The 18894-nt window shown below is 40.9% G+C and overlaps 3 protein-coding genes across 4 annotated transcripts; all 3 read left to right on the top strand.

The window, feature by feature from the left end:
* The first annotated feature begins 118 nt into the window (after window positions 1-118).
* abhd10b (abhydrolase domain containing 10, depalmitoylase b) lies at window positions 119-7639 on the top strand. The gene is made up of 5 exons (XM_084049145.1): window positions 119-240; window positions 1063-1246; window positions 4616-4727; window positions 5866-6003; window positions 6815-7639. The coding sequence occupies exons 1-5, from the start codon at window positions 147-149 to the stop codon at window positions 7154-7156; spliced, it is 870 nt and encodes a 289-aa protein (XP_083905271.1). The 5' UTR covers window positions 119-146; the 3' UTR covers window positions 7157-7639.
* A 1930-nt stretch (window positions 7640-9569) lies between these two features.
* tagln3b (transgelin 3b) lies at window positions 9570-14568 on the top strand. 2 transcript variants are annotated; one of them, XM_084049150.1, is made up of 5 exons: window positions 9570-9708; window positions 11711-11954; window positions 12800-12974; window positions 13152-13254; window positions 13379-14568. In XM_084049150.1, the coding sequence occupies exons 2-5, from the start codon at window positions 11775-11777 to the stop codon at window positions 13518-13520; spliced, it is 600 nt and encodes a 199-aa protein (XP_083905276.1). In that variant the 5' UTR covers window positions 9570-9708; window positions 11711-11774; the 3' UTR covers window positions 13521-14568. The 2 variants fall into 2 exon arrangements, with proteins under 2 accessions (XP_083905276.1, XP_083905277.1); XM_084049151.1 differs by having other exon boundaries at window positions 9615-9708; window positions 11736-11954.
* Window positions 14569-15831: 1263 nt separating this feature from the next.
* Window positions 15832-17886, top strand: c1qtnf9 (C1q and TNF related 9; the record flags this gene model as incomplete). Its single annotated transcript, XM_084049143.1, has 3 exons — window positions 15832-16021; window positions 16166-16228; window positions 17117-17886. 3 exons carry the CDS (start codon window positions 15832-15834, stop codon window positions 17884-17886), a joined length of 1023 nt encoding a protein of 340 aa, XP_083905269.1.
* Between the last annotated feature and the right edge of the window lie 1008 nt (window positions 17887-18894).

Here is an 18894-nt window from a genome sequence, read left to right as displayed (position 1 = left end):
TATCCCCTCTAGACCCAGACCGGATCAACAATCTGCGAAGCTAACTGTTCCTCCCAGTCTGGTCTACGACGCACAATGAAGCCGAAAGGATTTAGCTCGTCTCGCCGCTCTCGCGGTATTTCCCTCAGTGGGTCACGGAGCACAGTATGGCAGCCGTCGCGCTGAGGTCCTGCCGCAGAGGACTTTCACACATTTTAAGCCATGGAGGGACCTCTACGTTCTCGCCAAACCATTTGGCAGGTTAGTTAAACGTCTCGATGTAGAGCTGTACTCATTTGTTCGCACTGGAAGCGTTAACAATGTCGTTAAACGTGGACAGGGGGGTGTGGCAGCAACACAGGCCCTTCTGTAGCCTGGACATTTCACAGCATGTAAACGATGCGGTACCTGCGCTTATGAGTGTGACTGATTGCGCTGGCGCTGAGTTATCTAATAATTATAATGATTATAATAGTTGTAAACCAACAGTTTGCTTCACTTAATTTCGCGTGTACATGTCATTTAAATGGCCTAGAAGAGAGAAAGGAATCTAGTTAAATTCAATATGTCCATAAGGCACAGTGTTGGTATTTCACAACCATGTTGACATGGTTTTGTTGAAGTTCGTACTAAAATAATAAGACTATAGAGTAAACTTAAAATTTGTATTGACTATCTTATACAAACGAAGTAAATTTACTTCCGTTATTGCAGTTCCTTACGTCACTTTAACAGTGGTTCTCAAAGTGGGGTCCGGGGACCCCACCCCAGGTGTCCTTGAAGGCGTTCAGGGGCGGATTAACCCTTTATGGTGCCCGGTGCTTGGACCCAGTTTGGTGACCCCCAACCCCCCTGCTATTTTCAAAAAATCTTGACAAAATTTGGAATATTTTCCAGATATTTTAACAACACAAATCATGTATGCATATTAAGGTGGGGGTCCTTGACATGAAAAGGCCTAAGAGCCGCTGACTTTTCCATTTCCAATCTCTTCATATTACGGTAATAAGAGGGCACATTTTTTTTGTAGCATCATGATGACCTTGTTAATATAACAATATTACTTTGTGTTTTGTCTGCCAGGAGTTAGACATAAAACCACCGTTCAGATGGCTACAAGACCAGATCTTCCAAAGCTGGCCTACAGAAGACTGAAGGGGAAGAGTCCAGGTGTGGTCTTCCTACCAGGCTACGCCTCCAACATGAATGGACAGAAGGCTGAGGCCCTGGAGGAGTTCTGCAAGTCACTAGGACACTCATACCTAAGGTACACTAAATAGATCACTATAAAGATGGACCACACTCTGGATGATTCAGTTGAATCATTTTTATATTTATTTTACACATTCAAGACAGAAGCGTAGCAGCCGTTGGGGTTGGGCAACTTGACATTTTGCCCATCCTAAATGTTAATCCTGCCCTGCCCATCCAAAATGTTAATCCAGTGACTCAGGATGAGTTCACAAACAACTCCAGTGTAACACCTGCAGTGGTGGACAATGTACTCAACCTCAGTACTTGAGTTAAAAGTATAGATGCTCCTGGTCAAATATGAATCAACTGCAAGTAAAAGTTGCTATTTTCAATGGAAAAAATCTATGGATTGCTGTATTAAGAATTTGACATTTTCCCAAACTTAAAGATTTTCCAGAAATCCTCAAAAAATATCAATAATATGTAAAATGTACCTAAGTACAGTACTCGACAAGTAATCAGTTACTGTCCACCACTGGTAACCTGTAGCCAGTTGACCTTTGGTAGAACTTTGGTTTGTACAGCTACCTGGGTATGATATAGCGGTAAGTTCAAATATTGGTTATCATCTTTATCAGTCAGCTTTGTGCTCCATGAGTGAGGAATGCAGAATAGAGTTTTTTTACGTCTCTTGATCCATTCACTCTTTGCATTGCGATATAGGTCTCACAATCGTAGTCTCAAACTTTTAGCACATAAATGAACAATTGGATTCTGGCGATATATAAAAAAAACACACCTGTGTGAAGGTAGCGGCGCCTTTGATATATTTTGTCATAGATATGTGTTTCTACTAGAGAAACAATATTAAAAGGCTTCCAGTGGCACTAAATAGTGCCATTGGAAGCGAATCACCAAATGCATTCCAAGGTAAGTGGCAAAAACTGATCTGTCATAGCTGATAGAGTGGGTACCTAAAAAATAAACTTTAGGTACCCACTCAATCAGCTTCTATCTTCGTAGCTTTTTGTAGCAGATATACAAACTTCGCGCTTTATACCTTTAGGTATAGAGCGGATATTAGCCCTCTATACCTGGCTTTTGCGTCAACGTTCTGATTGGTCAGGCTCGCCAAGGTTCTGATTGGTCAGTTCCGTCAACGTTCTGATTGGTCAGGTCCGTCAACGTTCTGATTGGTCACTATTCATGACATCATTATGTTACTATTCATGACATCACTATGATGTCATGAATAGTGACCAATCAGAACGTTGACGGACCTGACCAATCAGAACGTTGACGGACCTGACCAATCAGAACCTTGGCGAGCCTGACCAATCAGAACGTTGACGGACCTGACCAATCAGAACCTTGGCGAGCCTGACCAATCAGAACGTTGACGGACCTGACCAATCAGAACCTTGGCGAGCCTGACCAATCAGAACGTTGACGGACCTGACCAATCAGAACCTTGGCGAGCCTGACCAATCAGAACGTTGACGCAAAAGCCAGGTATAGAGGGCTAATATCCGCTCTATACCTAAAGGTATAGAGCGGCTAGCGCCGCTAAAAAACGATATATAAAAAAACTGGTAAAGTTTTTGGGAACACCTGAATTTGAAAGAAGATCTCTAGCAGTGATTGGTCACCAGTGTCAGTGTAACATATCCAGTGTGTTCCTCCTATCAATTTATCTGCTTAAACTGTTATATTGAGTCCCGTTTCACCATGCAACGAGAGTGAGTGGAGAAGGAAAACAAATCTCCAGTTCTGCTCTCACAGTGCACAAGAATAACAGATAAAAGCTGAAAGAATTGTATATCATGGCCAGGTACCTATAACTTTTTTCGCTGTTGTTTATTGTGGCATTGCCTATTCTAAGAACAACTGAAATGTTAACTGAGTGAACAGTCCAGGCTCTTATTGCACTAATAATGTCTAATTGTAAATTATGTTACATCATCATGTACTCTTAAAGTACATGCTAAAGACATTGTCTTGGCTGCAGAGAGTGGATTTCTCTTGAGCAGGATGCCATCTCTCATTTGAATTGGTTTAATAACCAGGCAGATTATTTATCATATGGCACAGTCATTGCTACAAAAGGGCTATTATCCAGACAGGGGTCTTTTCCAAAAGAGAAATCAGGATGGTTAAAAGTAACCCATGTTATGGGATGACAGCCGCTCCTTCAGGATTCTGTTAATATGATTGAATGTTCTTTTGTATTGGAAAAAGACATACCTTAACGCCAAATACCAATTCTTTATTCTCTTGATTTGTACCAAACTGAGGCCCCATTAGTTTAATCATTGATTAATCATTTGGGCTGTCTTTTTTCATTGACTAGTCTCATCTGCTTAATATCTGTCTCTCTCAGCTTAAGATCACTGTCCTGAGCTGTTCAAATAGCTCTATATGGAGATACAGTTCAGTTCTTGGAAATACTGTATTTCCTATGAAGCAATTCTTATTAAAAAAAAATAGTATTACAAATAGCTCTATATGGAGATGCAGTTCAGTTCTTGGAGATACCATATTTCCTATGAAACCATTTTTGATAAGAAACTGGTATTTCATACATTTTAAAATGTAAAAAGAAATACTGTTGACAATCCTACTTTAAACTAGAAATGTGCGATCTCCACCAGCCCTGTCAGTCATGGGGTGCAGTCATTATGAGGAAGCTTCGGAGGGAAATAGTTTGAATGACGGAAGGTGCAACTGTTCACTGTTCTAAACATGTTTCTACAACAAACGAGATGTGCATTTATCAATAACTGCACAGAATCTGTGTGTGAGTGTATGTGTGTGCACGTGCAAATGAGTGTGTCTGTCCATGTGTCCCCAGAATAGAGAACCGTCCAACCAGTTCACTTTAACCTGGGTGTGCCTTTCACAGAGGGAGTGATGTGCCAAGTGCAAAGTTGTTTGGATCTGTGGTTGTTCGAAACGATCTATAAATCTCCAATTCTCCATATCTTTCAGTCTGTCTGTCCTTGTGTGTCCCTTTGGATACATTATTTATGCTTTCAACTAAAACAATTTATCCTGCAAATGATCTGGTACATTGTATTAGAAGGCTTGTACTTAGGCCTTTTTTCTTTCTGTCTTTCTTTGTTTATTTTTCTTTTTTGGGGGATTAGGATTTTATGTGGATTTCCATGTTCCAAACCTTTAATTCTCCTCTGAAAATACACCCTAAATTCATCGACTTACAGTGTACAGTAATGGTCTACTTCAATAAAACAAAATGTATAACATATAAATGAAACTTTTCTCCTGAGAATGGTCCAACTTTTTTATTTAACATTTTATTTAATTCTTTTTAACGTTTATTTAACCAAGCAGATCATTATGAGCAAATGATGTATAACTGGGCCTGGCACCTAATGTTTTGAGAACTTGAAACCTATGGGTTGTTGTGTTTGTGCTTTGTAAGGTTTGACTACACAGGTCATGGGGCCTCCGAGGGTGTGTTGGCAGAGGGGACGGTTGGCACCTGGAAGAAAGACGTCCTTTTTGTATTGGATGAGTTAACAGAAGGGCCACAGGTAAATATTTCCTTCAGGTAATATAACCATGCAAGGTGCTGACAGTCAGAAAGTTATGAAATTGCAACTCAACAAAAACAAAGAGTTCATTCTGTACTAGTGTCTTTCAATGGCGCCGTTCAGAGGACGACAGGGGACGCTTTATACTCCGTAGTACGACTGTGTTGCTTGCTAGAAAGAACACATCTAATTGCCATCTACATGTCAAGATGTGACTCGCTGTTGGGTTGTAGATGTGTTATTTTCTGCAACACCGTCACTATCATCAGGTGTTGTTTAGCCACATTGGTCTACACTACCACTCTACAGCTAGTTGTATTTGCGGTTGGACTCTGAACTTAGTCCTAGTAGTCACCATGCCAAAGTGGGACAAATACACAAAGATTTACCAAGTCCCACGGTCTACAGAGCTTCTGAAGTTTTGCTCCTGTTGGTGACAGCTGAGCTGAGTAATGTACATTAACATAGCCAGCGTTGTTTCAATAAAAATTATGTTAAAATAAAACATGGGGGGGTTCCATTGTGAGGGGCCAGATATGGATTCATAAGTCTGTTAAGGGGCACGGATATTGAATAGGGGGCTCTGGCTCAAAAAATGTTGAGAACCACTGTTCTATACCCAACTGTCACTAGTGTCCAGTGTGTTTGTACCATTTTAACTCCAGAAGATGGCACTGTTTTCCGCTTTTCAGGCATCTCTAGCTCTTTGGACTTTCTCCATTGCTTCTGTGAATACATGATTGTTATCTAAATGTAGGGAGATTGTTATCCAAAAAGAGAAGGGAAGCCACATATACAATGCCAAAAAATATGCTTTATTACATTACTATGCTCAAATGTATTTGCTTGCTGCCTTATGACGAGTTAACAAGTTAACAAAACGCGATACAGGAGATGTTTTTAAAGATTTTTTTTTTTTTTGGCATTGTACAATGGCTCTCCTTCTCTTTGTTCTTATTTTTCCTGTTCGGGAACCCTAAGTTCCACTTTTTATGGAATATCCTAATGTAGAGAGAGATTCATGACATCATCTGGGACTGAGGAAATCCTCTTTCTATAACCTTTTCAGTTATTTGTCAGTCAGACAAAACATTTCAGTTAACCATGTGTTTATAATCTTGTTATCTGTACATCATAGATCCTGGTGGGCTCCAGTATAGGAGGATGGCTGATGCTTCTGGCCGGCATTGCACGCCCAGAGAAGACAGCTGCGCTAGTGGGCATCTCCACGGCAGCCGATCACATCGTCACGGCTTTCAATTCTCTTCCTCTGGAGGTGAGAGTGCCCCAAATGAATGCATTTATATTTTAAGTTGCTATCACGTCATGATTAACAATAACATGTTAAAACAATTTTAAGAGCACAAAAATGGTGCCATTGCTGTATCTAGACAGGCACACATGTAATGCAACTAATTAGATCTCCCCTTGTAAAGGGCATTGGAGCAACTGAGTACATGCATTTATCGTCATGTAAACAATTTTTACCGTCAGTCTCTCGAAGACTGACGGTAACTAGTAACACCCTGGTAACTAGTAACACTGATGCCTGCAGAACACTTCGTCCTGGTCAGTGAGCATTCACTCTATTTATATGGTTTGGTCCGCCCATGTGGGTGTAACCTTCTGTTGATTAATCATGTGACTTGTGTATTGTCTTAAATGTCGAAACTCAGGCTCCAGCACTGTTCTATAGCAGTGGCTACTGTCTCCCAAGCTTTTTATCTGATCTAATCAATCAACTCTCTCAACACTCTCATGTGACATGTGCAAAGTCCCCTGATTTCAACACTGTAGTTCAGAGCTGTAGTTCTTAGAATTGCATATATTTGTACTTATTATGACTGAATATCCTGAAACATTCTTAAAATAATATATAGGAAGGCGCTAGAAGGCCACATGTGCAGGTAACATGCCAATACAAACGCCATCGTTACATCATAATAATGGATCATTCTACAATTGCAGTGTCACATGGGTCAACGATCTGATTGGGTGCACCTTATTCAAATTCATTGCCAGCGTTTTGTTTTATGGACATTCTCTGTGTCTGTGTGATTTCTCAATCTCCGCTCTTGAAAATCCAGACACGTAAGGAGTTTGAAGAGAAGGGCGAGTGGTCGGTGGCCTCCAAGCATGCAGAGGAAGGCGCGTACAAGTTTAGCATGGACTTCCTACGCGAGGCGGAGAATCACTGTGTGCTGCAAAGCCCCATCCCCATCATGTGCCCAATCCGGCTCATTCACGGCCTGAAGGACGAGGATGTGCCGTGGCACATCTCCATGCAGGTGGCAGAGCGCGTCCTCAGCCCAGATGTGGACGTCATCCTCCGCCGACACGGCCAGCACCGCATGGCCGACAAGGACGACATCAAGCTCATGGTCTACACCATCGATGACCTCATAGACAAGTTGACCACCCTGGTCTGAGTGAGAGGGGAAGGGAGCATGAGAGTCAGGGAAAAGCACCTGCGAGAAAAATCCCAGTCAGTGGCAATGGTCCAATCTCTGCCAAACTAGATCCCTTATGCCGCTCAGTTATCCTACCCTTGGTTTCCCTGTTCCTATAGTCAGTTTGTTGTTTAACAGGCCCTTGCAGACGTTAATGCACAGGCAGTGCAAACTGTAATGAAAGGGAGCCCCCCTACAAACTGCTCCCTTGTTTCTTCAGGTTGTGTTTGTACTTGTTCCTGTTTATTATGTCAAGTGTTAATTTTGACCATCCTCTACGAGGTCTGCCGCTGCCATCGCCGCTGTCTGCTGCTGCTGTCTGCTGCCGCTACCACTTTCTTTTCTTTTTTTGACCATTCTTTCTTGTCATTTTAGACATGTAGTTGTTCTGTGCCTTTTTTAATCTCTTTTCACCTGTTTTGGCCAATAAAGCCTCTGCACACCAAAGTGCAGGTGTCTGTACTTGAAGCGATAGCACCCATCATTACACCCAAACACTATGTAACTGTTCACATCCATGCACTGATGTTATAAATGAAGGCTGAATGCACTTGGGATTTAAACTATTGAAAGCTTTACAGCATGTACATTAATGCAGTAGGCAAATACATTAGATATGCATTCATAAAACTGCTAAAAGAGAACCTTGTTTACAAAGCAATTACTGATTTAAGTAAGTTATGTTTGATTGACTCAAGATAAGTATCAAAGGTGGTGTAGCTGCATTTGGTTTTGTTTGCAGAACTGGTAACATCTGTATATCTACTGCCAGGCCTGTAGTTGTAGAAGGGCCAGCCCTGCTGGAGTGAGTGAGTTGTTGATTAACATGTGATTGGCCACTTGCTGGACTGTGCTCAATGGGGCGAAACCTGCCAGTAACTTGCCCTCTCAGGTCTGCTAACTGCGATTATGACCTTTAACTTGCACGCTTAAGGTATGTGATCAGTCACCTCTATATCAAGCCCCGAAACCCGAGGACATCATTTAATATGAGCATGCATCTGTTGTGAAAAATATGTATGGATGAGTGCAAATCCACATGAATGAGAAATTCATTATTGGCTATATCTGACACATTGTATACAGTATGTTGCTATTTTACCATGACCTCCCTAATCTTTGTCCACAATTAAATTCATATATTATTTTATAGGAAAACGTGTGCATATGGGACATTCTGCCACAAAAAAAATTAGCTGCATCTTTAGGAGACTAGGGTACATGTTGTCCACGTTGCTGCTGCACTCTACACACAGGACACAGCCGTTCTCTGGAACATTCATCCACCTCCAATAACTCAATAAAAAGAAGACAAATAGGCAGGCCTACCTCTCATTATTGCAACTAGACTAGCTCCAAATGACAGTAAGCCTTATCTGCCTTCCACAGTAGCTTATACGTCCAAACCTAGACGCAAATACCTATGAACTTGTATACTAGCTAGCTACCTCACAGCTTAATGTGTATTAGGCCTATACATTTGCCTTAATATGGAACAAAATATAGGCTATATGTGTATTTAATATAGATGTAGGCCTATAGTGTGTAGAGAGAGTAGGCTACTCCTGTATATTATGTCCTCCTGTTATGTTCTCATGGCAGGTACTGGTAGCCAGGTCTATCGCATAGTAGCCTTGGATCAAGACTATCATAGATGTATTTTATCGATTCTGACATCTATGATACGAAAACAAAAGTCAGACTTGATCAAATACTTCTTGATCCAAGGGTAATCGCGTAGCATACGGAGCCTATGGGCACACTATACTGTATCTTGGACTACTGTATCTTAGTTCATAGCCTACTACAGGTAGGGTTGTCACAAAATGAAATTTCACTTGATTACATGTCACACAATAATTGCGATTAAGCATTTAATTGTGTTTTTTCCATTTGTTTGGCTTTTAGGCTTTGAAGTTGCACAGGGCAGATATGACAAATCTAAATATACAAAGAAATTACTGACATTTAATAACTTTATACTTTTGAGAAAACATTAATGGTGGCCGATCTACAAGCTCACAACTCGTAGCATCGGGACGCCTTGTGAGCTTGTAGATCTGCTATATTTCCACTATTCTTTTTTATAATGTTTGAAAATATATGATAATTTTTCAACATGGAAACGATTATGATGATTATGCAAAAAATAATTACGATTATCTCAAATAATTGCGATTAGGCGCTTATGTAATAATTGTGACAGGCCTATAACTACAGGCTACTCAAAGCTGGAATCGTGAATATCGATTTGTCTGTGTGCTGTATAGAGAGGTCCCATGATGCCCCTGTCGTATTGTGCCTTTATCCGATCCCCAATGGACGCCTTCCTGAGGCGGTCGCATATAAAACGGGCATCGTGCCACTCCTCCTCCCGGACAATGTACTGTAAGGTCTTTTAGCCTCGCCTGACGCACAGACGGACGCGCCTCCGTTGCGCTTCATGGATGCTTCAGCGATTCAGCATCAACTCAGCGGAATTAACACAGTGGCAAGGGGACTACAGTCTACGGGAACGTCCTTGATCTAGAGTAAGTGCACATATACACAGCCTTCATGGGATAGATATTATGCGATTGCATGACGCAGTGGCCCACAGTAAATGGCCCATAGCTACTTTTGAATTAGAGGCATTGCCAGTATGCTAACTTTAATGCCTCTAGGGCAGTGGTGTTCAACCCTTTTCATATCAAGGTCCATTATTTGAGCCACGGACCACCATTTGATGAGATTTAGCCTCTCAGACCCAAGACTTAGCATAATTTGTTATCGTTGGATACGATTTTGTCCACAATGCCATGCTGTATTTATGTGGTACCAATAGGAGAGATAACAGGCAAACCTTGATCAAAATAACAATTCTTTAATTAAGTAATGCAGATGTTTAACAATAATTTAACTCTTGAGAGCGTAAAATGAAACCAAATGGACCCGCAAGGGTCCATCTGGCTTCATATCACACTGTCAAGAGAAAGATCTAATAAGGGTCCATTAGGTTACCAACTCTCCATCATTTAGCTGGGGACCACCTGGAACCCCCTCAATGTCCCCGGACCACTGGTTGAGAACCACTGCTCTAGGGTATCACATTTCAGGAACCATTTCGATATTAAGTCACAATGCTGTGTCAGTTTATTGTCATATAGGCTACAGTAGGCTACATATCAGGATTTCCTGATTCCGATTGAAAAGTTTTCCTTCTGCGTTATTGTTGCGGGTGCTGCATTTGCTTTGATTTATGCTTGGCGTTGCTTTGGTCTACATCAGCGCGCATATAATACGAGTAATTGGATTGGCTGCTTCCATGGCAATAAGAATGGCTGTCCTTGTCTGGGACAGATGCCAAGGAGAACCACACCCATCCCCGCAAGAGCCCCATGTCTCTGGGGGGTGCGCCTGGGAGACTATTATTAAGCTGAAAAGGACAGGTGTTATTGGGAAAGAAAAGATTTAGAAAGAGAACATTTTAAATGTTTAAGCTATGAAAAGGTTTTGTACATTATTCTACAACTGTTGGTACTATTGAGGTTACCCAGTTGTGGAAGAAGTAGGCTACTCACATTTTGTACTTAACTAAAAGTACCTGATAACTTCGGAAAAAACAGGAAAGTACGCTTTCAAAAAGGATTACCGTAAAAAGAAGTAACACAGAGTCAGTCTTAAATAATAATCAGGTTTACTGGATTATTTGCACAGGAGAGACAAGGTGGTACAGCATCAAAAAATATCCTCTACTGGTAATACAAAATGTTCATCAATATAACAGACAGTTTATCTTTCATTAAGCCCACCCCACAATATAATATCAACATGAACAGGGGCGAAGGCTCATCTTGGTGGCAAGGTTGTCTGTGCTAAGGCATCATGGATAAACTGTAGCCACAACTTTCATGGGTAAGAAAGAGTAGGCCAGGGAGCAAGGACATCTTATCTTAGCAGTTACAGAACTGTCCCTTCTGAGCAAATACATCATACTTTATGCAATTATCCAAAGTGATACAATACAATAATCATAATCTAATACACTATCGATTATAAATTATCCATCAGCACCAATACCACATTGTAGAAATACTCTGTTATATAAATAACAGAGTATAATGAAGTATACATTTACTTGAGTAAAAGTACAAAAGGATTCACATTAAAATATACTTAAGTACTGAAAGTAAAAGTACTCATACTTGTAAATTGACTATTTTCAGATAGCCAAAGTATTATATAGGGCTGAAGTGGTTAATGCATGTCTTGAAATAATAATCAAAATCTACAAAGTAGCTAGTAACAAAATGTTTTAAAATATTGTAGTGGAGTACAATATTTGCCGCTGAGATGTAGTGGCGTAGAAGTAAAAGTATTGAAAATTGGAAATGCTCCAGTAAAGTAAAAATACATTACAATGGTACTTAAGTACAGTACTAGAGTAAATGTACTTAGTTACTTTCCACCACTGAGGGTACCATAGTGGCGGGGTGGTGGGGGGACAACGACTTTGCTTAATTCTTATGTTATAATTTGATTTTGTCCTTGCAGCTTCAACTTTGCTGTTTTCCTCCAGGGTTGCTTTGGTTTGGTGTAGCTTGTTGGGTGTGTTGTCATGGCGAACAGGGGACCCAGCTATGGGCTGAGCCGAGAAGTTCAAGAGAAGATAGACCAGAAGTATGACACCGATCTGGAGGTCAGGCTGCTGGACTGGATAGTCGCACAGTGTGGAGGAAACCTGGAGCGACCACAGTCGGGCAAGCAGAACTTCCAGAACTGGCTGATGGATGGAACTGTGAGTGCCTTAGTACTTCTGCTGGAAATAGAAATAGGCTAACCGTTGAATTATTTAGCCTGTCACGTACTAAATTATATTTGACAGCACTGTAAAACTTAAAAGGGAAATTAACGTAGAGGTGTTAAAATGCTCAACCAAATGATGTGTCAAGTACAAAATATGTTAAATTATCTTCATCTAAAGGAACATTTAAACTGGGCCATAACATTAGTCATGCAGCTAGTTAACGAACGCCTAATTGAAGGTTAGCTGGGGTGTGTGTGTGTGTGTGTGTGTGTGTGTGTGTGTGTGTGTGTGTGTGTGTGTGTGTGTGTGTGTGTGTGTGTGTGTGTGTGTGTGTGTGTGTGTGTGTGTGTGTGTGTGTGTGTATATATGTATGTGTGTATATGTATATATATATATATATATATATATATATATATATATATATATATATATATATATATATATATATATATATATATATATATATATATATATATATATATATATATATATATATATATATGTATATGTATATATATATATGTATATATATATATATATATGTGATTTGAGTTGTGAGTCCAGGTGGTAACATTGTGGGCAGTGTTTCCCATGTGGGAGACCGAGGATCAAACACATTGCGGGGGATCAGGGTCGGGTTCTCTAGTAGTGCAATGGAGGTCAATGGGGGTGAATGTAGGGGAAAACACCCTGCCTGAAGCCAAGAAGCCTAATATCTCCCTTGGCCGGGGGCCGCTGGGGACGACTGAGCAGTAGACGTTTGGTTTCCCACACAGGAGACCTGGGTTAAAATCTAGGTGGCTACAACAGCTCACCACTCCACATCTCTCCTCCAGATTCTCTGCAGGCTTATCAACAGCCTGTATCCAAGAGGGAAGGAACCCATCAAGAAGATTCCAGAGACACAGATGGCATTCAAACAGATGGAGAAGATCTCCCAGTTCCTGCAAGCAGCAGAGGCCTATGGGGTGACAACCACTGATATCTTTCAAACCGTGGACTTGTGGGAAGGTGAGGTGTTCTCAGATCATTATTGCTTTTGATTGACACGTTTAATTTCACATCTGATCTATACCATCCTTCCAATCATCTGCAGCTCAAAACAAGATTCCACTCAGTGCTGAATTGCTTGCCCAATTTTTAAATCAATTGTATGAGACATTTTTTCAATATGTGTTTTGACAATAGGAAAAGACATGGCAGCAGTGCAGAGAACCCTGATGGCTTTGGGCAGCGTGGCCCTCACTAAGGACGATGGCCATTACAGAGGTGACCGTGATTGGTTCCACAGGTGAGGAGAACGCTCATTGCAAACAACACAAAAGTGGTCTACTTTTCTGGAGCTCTTTGGACATGGTTATTTAATTCCATAATTCCTCAGCTCAAGCCTGTCTTGCTTTATTCTGTATTGGTAGGAAAGCCCAGGGGTATCGGCGGGAGTTCACTGAAGAGCAGATGCGCAGAGGGCAGAGCCTGATTGGCCTGCAGATGGGCAGCAACCAAGGGGCCTCCCAGTCTGGCATGACAGGTTATGGTCAGCACCGTCAGATCATGTAGATCCTGGGACAATGATGGGATGCTCAGTAGTAGCCCACTTCCTCACGTCTACACCATATTATCCACCGATCCTTTGAAAATGTATCCCTAAAACCTCCATAAACTGCGTACCTCTGGCTGTGTTAACGTCACAGTTTCCCTTCAAATGCTGCTTGTCCCCAACACAGAGCCCTGTCTCCATCTCCAACACTTATGTTAAATGCCAGAACCTATTCATTTCATTTCTCCCTTTGGCTATTTGCTGTCCTCACTCTGGACTTGTTCAATGTCAGTCATTCAACATTAATTTAGTCTTACAGAGAACCCAGAGTTGGAATTGAAATCATACACATCTTCAACAGACATAAGCAGTGTTATATAGCATGTATTCCATTTCTTTGTATTTTTTTGTATTTGTTCATCTATTTGTGTGCCATTGTTCAATGATTTGGTACAGACTGTTACAATGTATTATTGTTTCACCTTGAGCTACTGTATAATAGAACTCAATGACTGATGATGTCTCTGCAATCTTGTCTGTGAAGACTTATTGCTGTATCCTATGTAACCAAATCACCATCACATTGTGCCTGGTTAAGGAAATACTGTACAGAGACTGTGTCCTGCTATACTGGCCTCAAACTTCGAACTCTGATATGTTTGGTTCATTATGGACGTTGGTCTTTTAAGGGTTATGCGTTAGAATAGATCAGCCTATAATGTGTCCAGTTTTGCTCAGGCCAAGTGTATGACAGTGAAGTTACCATTTTTAGTTGCAGGTATGATTCTAGTTCTATTGTGCACTTTTATGTTGTCATGTTTATATTTTGGAAATATATTTATATCTCGAGGCTTGTTATGTAAAATGTTGCTGAAATAAAGTATGTCAACTTAATTGTTTGTAGGTCTATGAGATGATAAAGCTGAGGCATTCTGATAGCTGTAAGGAGATCGAGGGGTTTAAAATTGTGCTGTAAGGGAAACTTGTTACACTCAGTTAAACTCAGGATTTTGCACTATAATAGTATAATTCATGACCATTATTGTGTTATAGAACTGTTTCTTCCAGTCATCCCCTGTGATATTGTTTAATAAAGAAGAAATGCCATAAATATATTGCTTAGAAATATGTTACATTATACTGAGATTGTACTGTATTATAGAAAGAGAAAGTAAGTGAGTAAGCCTCATACACTGACAAAATACTTGTATGTATTTTCCTTTAATTCATCCCATGGAAGTGCCATGCATCTATAGAATGGTATGAGTATAAATAAAGTAATTCTAACAAGACTGGGTTGGGCTTTGGAGCGCAAACTGAAAAGGTCAAAGTTGATGGCAGTAGTACAGTTTATGGGGTCATGTTAATAATGATAAATCTTTCAAATAGCTCGGATGATAAAAGCATGCATGAATTAACTTATTTGCTTCTTAATAGTTTCCATCAGCTAACTGGAAGCTTCTTAATAGCTGAAACATGTAAATCAAAGGTTAGAGTTGAAATGTTACAGTCTATCATTCTGTCTTGCATACCAATATTGTTCTCTCACAACACTATTAAATAGGAGTTACCCATCCATGTGAAAATGTTGTGACAGCATGTACAGTAATTCGCATGATTTAAGTTTAATATCCTGCACTGAGTCACTACAGGAAGAGAGGTGAATCTTTGTTATGTGGTTCATGGCTGGTTCTAGATGGTAAAAGAGTGGAAAAAAGACCACGGATGACTCCTTTGACCGAGACTAAGAAAATAACTTTCTGTTTATTTTGATATGCTCAATAAAGTGCTCAAGTGTGAAGTGCAGCAAACGTCTCAGTCATGCGATCATCATCATGATGGTCGCATGACTGGAATATTTGCTGCACTGAACACTTGAGCAGTTAAGGACAAAGAAAGGCGCAACAGTTTACCCTGGACTTTACTGGTTCTAGATGGTGCCACAAGTTGAGTCCAAGCTGATAATTAGCTCCGAAGAGAAAGGAGAGCCATCTAGAGGAGCATGGGCGATGAGGAACTGAGTAACTGACGGGAGGCAACAATAAGTAAACCAAAAAGTAGCCTGACCAATGGAATGGGGGCTTAGTGGACAAACTTTATTGTTGTCCAAAGTTCTTATCCAGTTAGTGTTTTGTTTGGTTGGTGCCTTGGCTGTCTTTTATTTTGCTCCCATTTCTTCCATGGGTATTGATGTGGGTTTGATAACTACTTATAGATGTGCTGGTGTGCTTGCACAGTGCATGTTATAAATTAGTGTACTGTAACTTGGCTTGCAGTTGTTTGAGTCTTATAAAGTTTAACGCTGCAATCTTTTAGTTTGCATCAAGGACAATGCTGCGAATAAGACTGAGCATCACTCTTTTGCTCCTCCTATTGGCTGCGAGGTGTCTTGCACAGGCAGAAACTACTCTGCCAAAAGGATGTGTCTGTGGACATCCAGGAATACCAGGGGACCCTGGACACAATGGATTACCAGGCAGAGATGGTCGAGATGGACTCAGAGCGGACAAAGGTGATCGCGGTAAGTTAGAAGAAAGAGGTTCAACCCAAATCAAATTATCTACAATTCTCTTTAGCCTATATCTATTCGCTGCACTTTTCCTCTGTCAAGGTTTTATGCATCAGTTTCAAGATTTTTGAATGCACAATTATTTCATTGATAAAGGTGAACTTGGAGCTAGTGGAACTCCAGGCAAGGATGGCCTTAAAGGAGACAAAGGGGAATTGGGTAGGTGTTTTTATAAATGAACTACAAAACTGGAAAGTGATGGTCATGAATTTGTAATATCTTGGAGAGATATTTCACCTATCCTCACAATGCACATGCATCTTCATTTGTTTATGCGTCACAGTTTCTAGTCATTCTGTGTCATGTTTTTCAAATACATAGTAATTGAATAGTAACAATAGCACTCACTATTAAGACATAGTATAGGCAGAGTTTCAAAGGGTTCTTTGGGTATACCATCTAGCCAATCCAATAGAATATTGTTTGTTTATAAAATAACATACTGACATATTGAATAAATGTGATTGGACTATTTTACTTTCACTAATGCACTCTTTAAAATGTTACCATTTAAAGGAGTAGTTCACCCAAAAAAGTAAGTATTTTCTATCAATTACACACCACATGAAGCCTTGAATTCATGGAGATGTTTCTGTTTTTGTCGCATTCCTAAGCCAATAATTTGATGACCGGGTCATCGGTCAATAGGATACTCAGTAGTGGACTCTTTGTGTCTCCTACTGGAGACTCCGCCGGTCATCAAATTATTGGCTCAGGAATGCGACAAAAACTAAAAACTCTCCGTGAATTCAAGTCCTCATGGGGTGTGTAATTGATAGAAAATAAGTCTTTTTTTTGGGTGAACTACTCCTTTAATGTTCAGGCAGAGTTCAGGCTGAACACTGTTTCAGCAGACTAATCCACTTAATTAAACTCTGAGAGTGTAACAATGTGCCCTTAAGGGTAATCTGTGTCAGTTTTTAACACCCTCAGAGTTCAAATTAACCCTGAGGATTTTGCTGTGTACAATTCAGTATGATTTTCAATAGCTTTCATTACACACCTCAGCTGGAAAAGCTAGCTCTGAATTGTCCTTGTCGTTTACAGGTGCAGCTGGCTCTTTAGGGCCCAAAGGAAAAAGAGGTGACAACGGAGAAAGGGGCCTACCTGGGAAAATGGGGCCCCAAGGAGTCCAGGGACCCATTGGCCTGAAAGGAAATAAGGGAGAGCTCGGACTACCAGGGCCCGGAGGGCCTGTGGGGGCAGTGGGTCCTCTTGGACCTGAGGGGTCAAAAGGAGAAATTGGCCCCCGGGGAGACAGAGGCATTCAAGGGCCTTTAGGACCCCCTGGAAGACCTGGCCCAAAGGGGGACATGGGTGTTCCGGGGCACAAAGGCACCATGGGTTACCGGGGGGAGAGAGGAACTCGAGGGGAGAAGGGAGATAGAGGCGAGAAGGGAGAAACATTCATCCTCCCCCGTAGTGCTTTCTCTGTGGGTCTCACAGAATTCACTAAACTCCCAGCGCCGAATGCACCGATCCGGTTCGACAAAATCATATACAACAAGCAGAATCACTACGACCCACAGACTGGCAGGTTTACATGCGCCGTGGCAGGTGCTTATTACTTTGCCTACTACATCACAGTGTTCTCCCGAAATGTCAAGGTGGCTCTGATGAAGAACGGGGCAAAGGTCATTCACACCACGGATAACTACCAGAGCAGTGAAGACCAGGCAGCAGGGGGCGCTGTCCTGCACCTAGATGTGGGAGACAGGGTGTGGCTGCAGGTAGCTGGGGGGGAGCTCTTCAACGGGCTCTTTGCTGATGAAGATGACGACACGACTTTCTCTGGATTTATAATCTTTGGAGCTTAATCATAGCAGTACAGTACAACACTGAACCATTGTGTGTCAAGAGAGATTTGCTTGTCAAAAATGTAGTCTCGTAGTGTATGGTATTTTATCCTAATCTCAAGTCTCACATCTTACTGAAATTACATGTATTCATTTTCATCTTCAGTAGGCCTGCTATGTAATTAAAATAAACTATAAACACTAATTTGTGTGTTGTTGCTGGGGGGGGGGGGGGGGGGGGTAATTCAACTGTTCAAAACAAAATGTTTCCACCTCTGTGGTCTCCTTTAAAAAACCTCCCCAGTAGGCTACATAGTTCACAAAATTACAGAACAACAACGAATGACTAACATCCTAAACTAATTATCTGCGGGGTGGCACAATGGGGATGGGCTCAGCTGCTATTGCTAATGTAGGCTAAACAGCAGTATGCATGACAATGCAATGCCAAATAACTGGACTGTCTAGTCCTGTTTGTTTTACAATAATAGCTCAGAGAAAGTGCATACCAATCAGCAAAAAAAAGAAGAGAAGTAGTGAGACGTTTGTATTGCTCATTCAACGCTGCACCTTTTTCTTCAATGGGACGCATCAAACTGTATGTGGGCGCGTCTTCAGATCACGGACAGTGGTGGAAAGTAACTAAGTACATGTACTCAAGTACTGTACTTAACTACAATTTTGAAGTTTTTTTTTACTTTACTGGAGTATTTCCAAATGTCAATACTTTTACTTCTACTCCACTACATCTCAAAGGCAAATTTTGCCTTGCCTTGTGAGCTTGTAGATCTAATATTTTCAAAAGATTTGTATACATAACATTTGTTAAGTTGTGAAATGGGACATTCTGCATAATGAGTAATGTCGACTTTTGGTACTTTAAGTACATTTTGATGCCAATACTTTTGTACTTTTACTCAAGTAACTTTTGAATTCCGGACTTTAACTTGTTGCAGAGTATTTCTACATTGCATTATTGATACTTTTACTTCAGTAAACAATTTGAGTACTTTTTCCACCACTGCCCCA

The sequence above is a fragment of the Gymnoscopelus microlampas genome, assembly GCF_963454915.1.
Source record: "Gymnoscopelus microlampas genome assembly, chromosome: 22".
In the NCBI taxonomy this organism is placed as follows: Eukaryota; Metazoa; Chordata; class Actinopteri; order Myctophiformes; family Myctophidae; genus Gymnoscopelus; species Gymnoscopelus microlampas.
The sequence above is the reverse complement of the archived record's forward strand: the minus strand, read 5'-3'. Positions and strand labels throughout refer to the sequence as shown.

What these genes read in the sequence shown, in the direction of transcription:
- tagln3b (XM_084049150.1), top strand. Translation starts at nt 11,775, where the DNA reads ATGGCGAACAGGGGACCCAGCTATGGGCTGAGCCGAGAAGTTCAAGAG. An exon ending in ACTGGCTGATGGATGGAACT is followed by an intron (nt 11,955 to 12,799) that starts GTGAGTGCCTTA and finishes TCTCTCCTCCAG; the next exon opens with ATTCTCTGCAGGCTTATCAA. An exon ending in GACCGTGATTGGTTCCACAG is followed by an intron (nt 13,255 to 13,378) that starts GTGAGGAGAACG and finishes CTGTATTGGTAG; the next exon opens with GAAAGCCCAGGGGTATCGGC.
- abhd10b (XM_084049145.1), top strand. Translation starts at nt 147, where the DNA reads ATGGCAGCCGTCGCGCTGAGGTCCTGCCGCAGAGGACTTTCACACATT. An exon ending in CTCGCCAAACCATTTGGCAG is followed by an intron (nt 241 to 1,062) that starts GTTAGTTAAACG and finishes TTTGTCTGCCAG; the next exon opens with GAGTTAGACATAAAACCACC. An exon ending in AGTTAACAGAAGGGCCACAG is followed by an intron (nt 4,728 to 5,865) that starts GTAAATATTTCC and finishes TGTACATCATAG; the next exon opens with ATCCTGGTGGGCTCCAGTAT.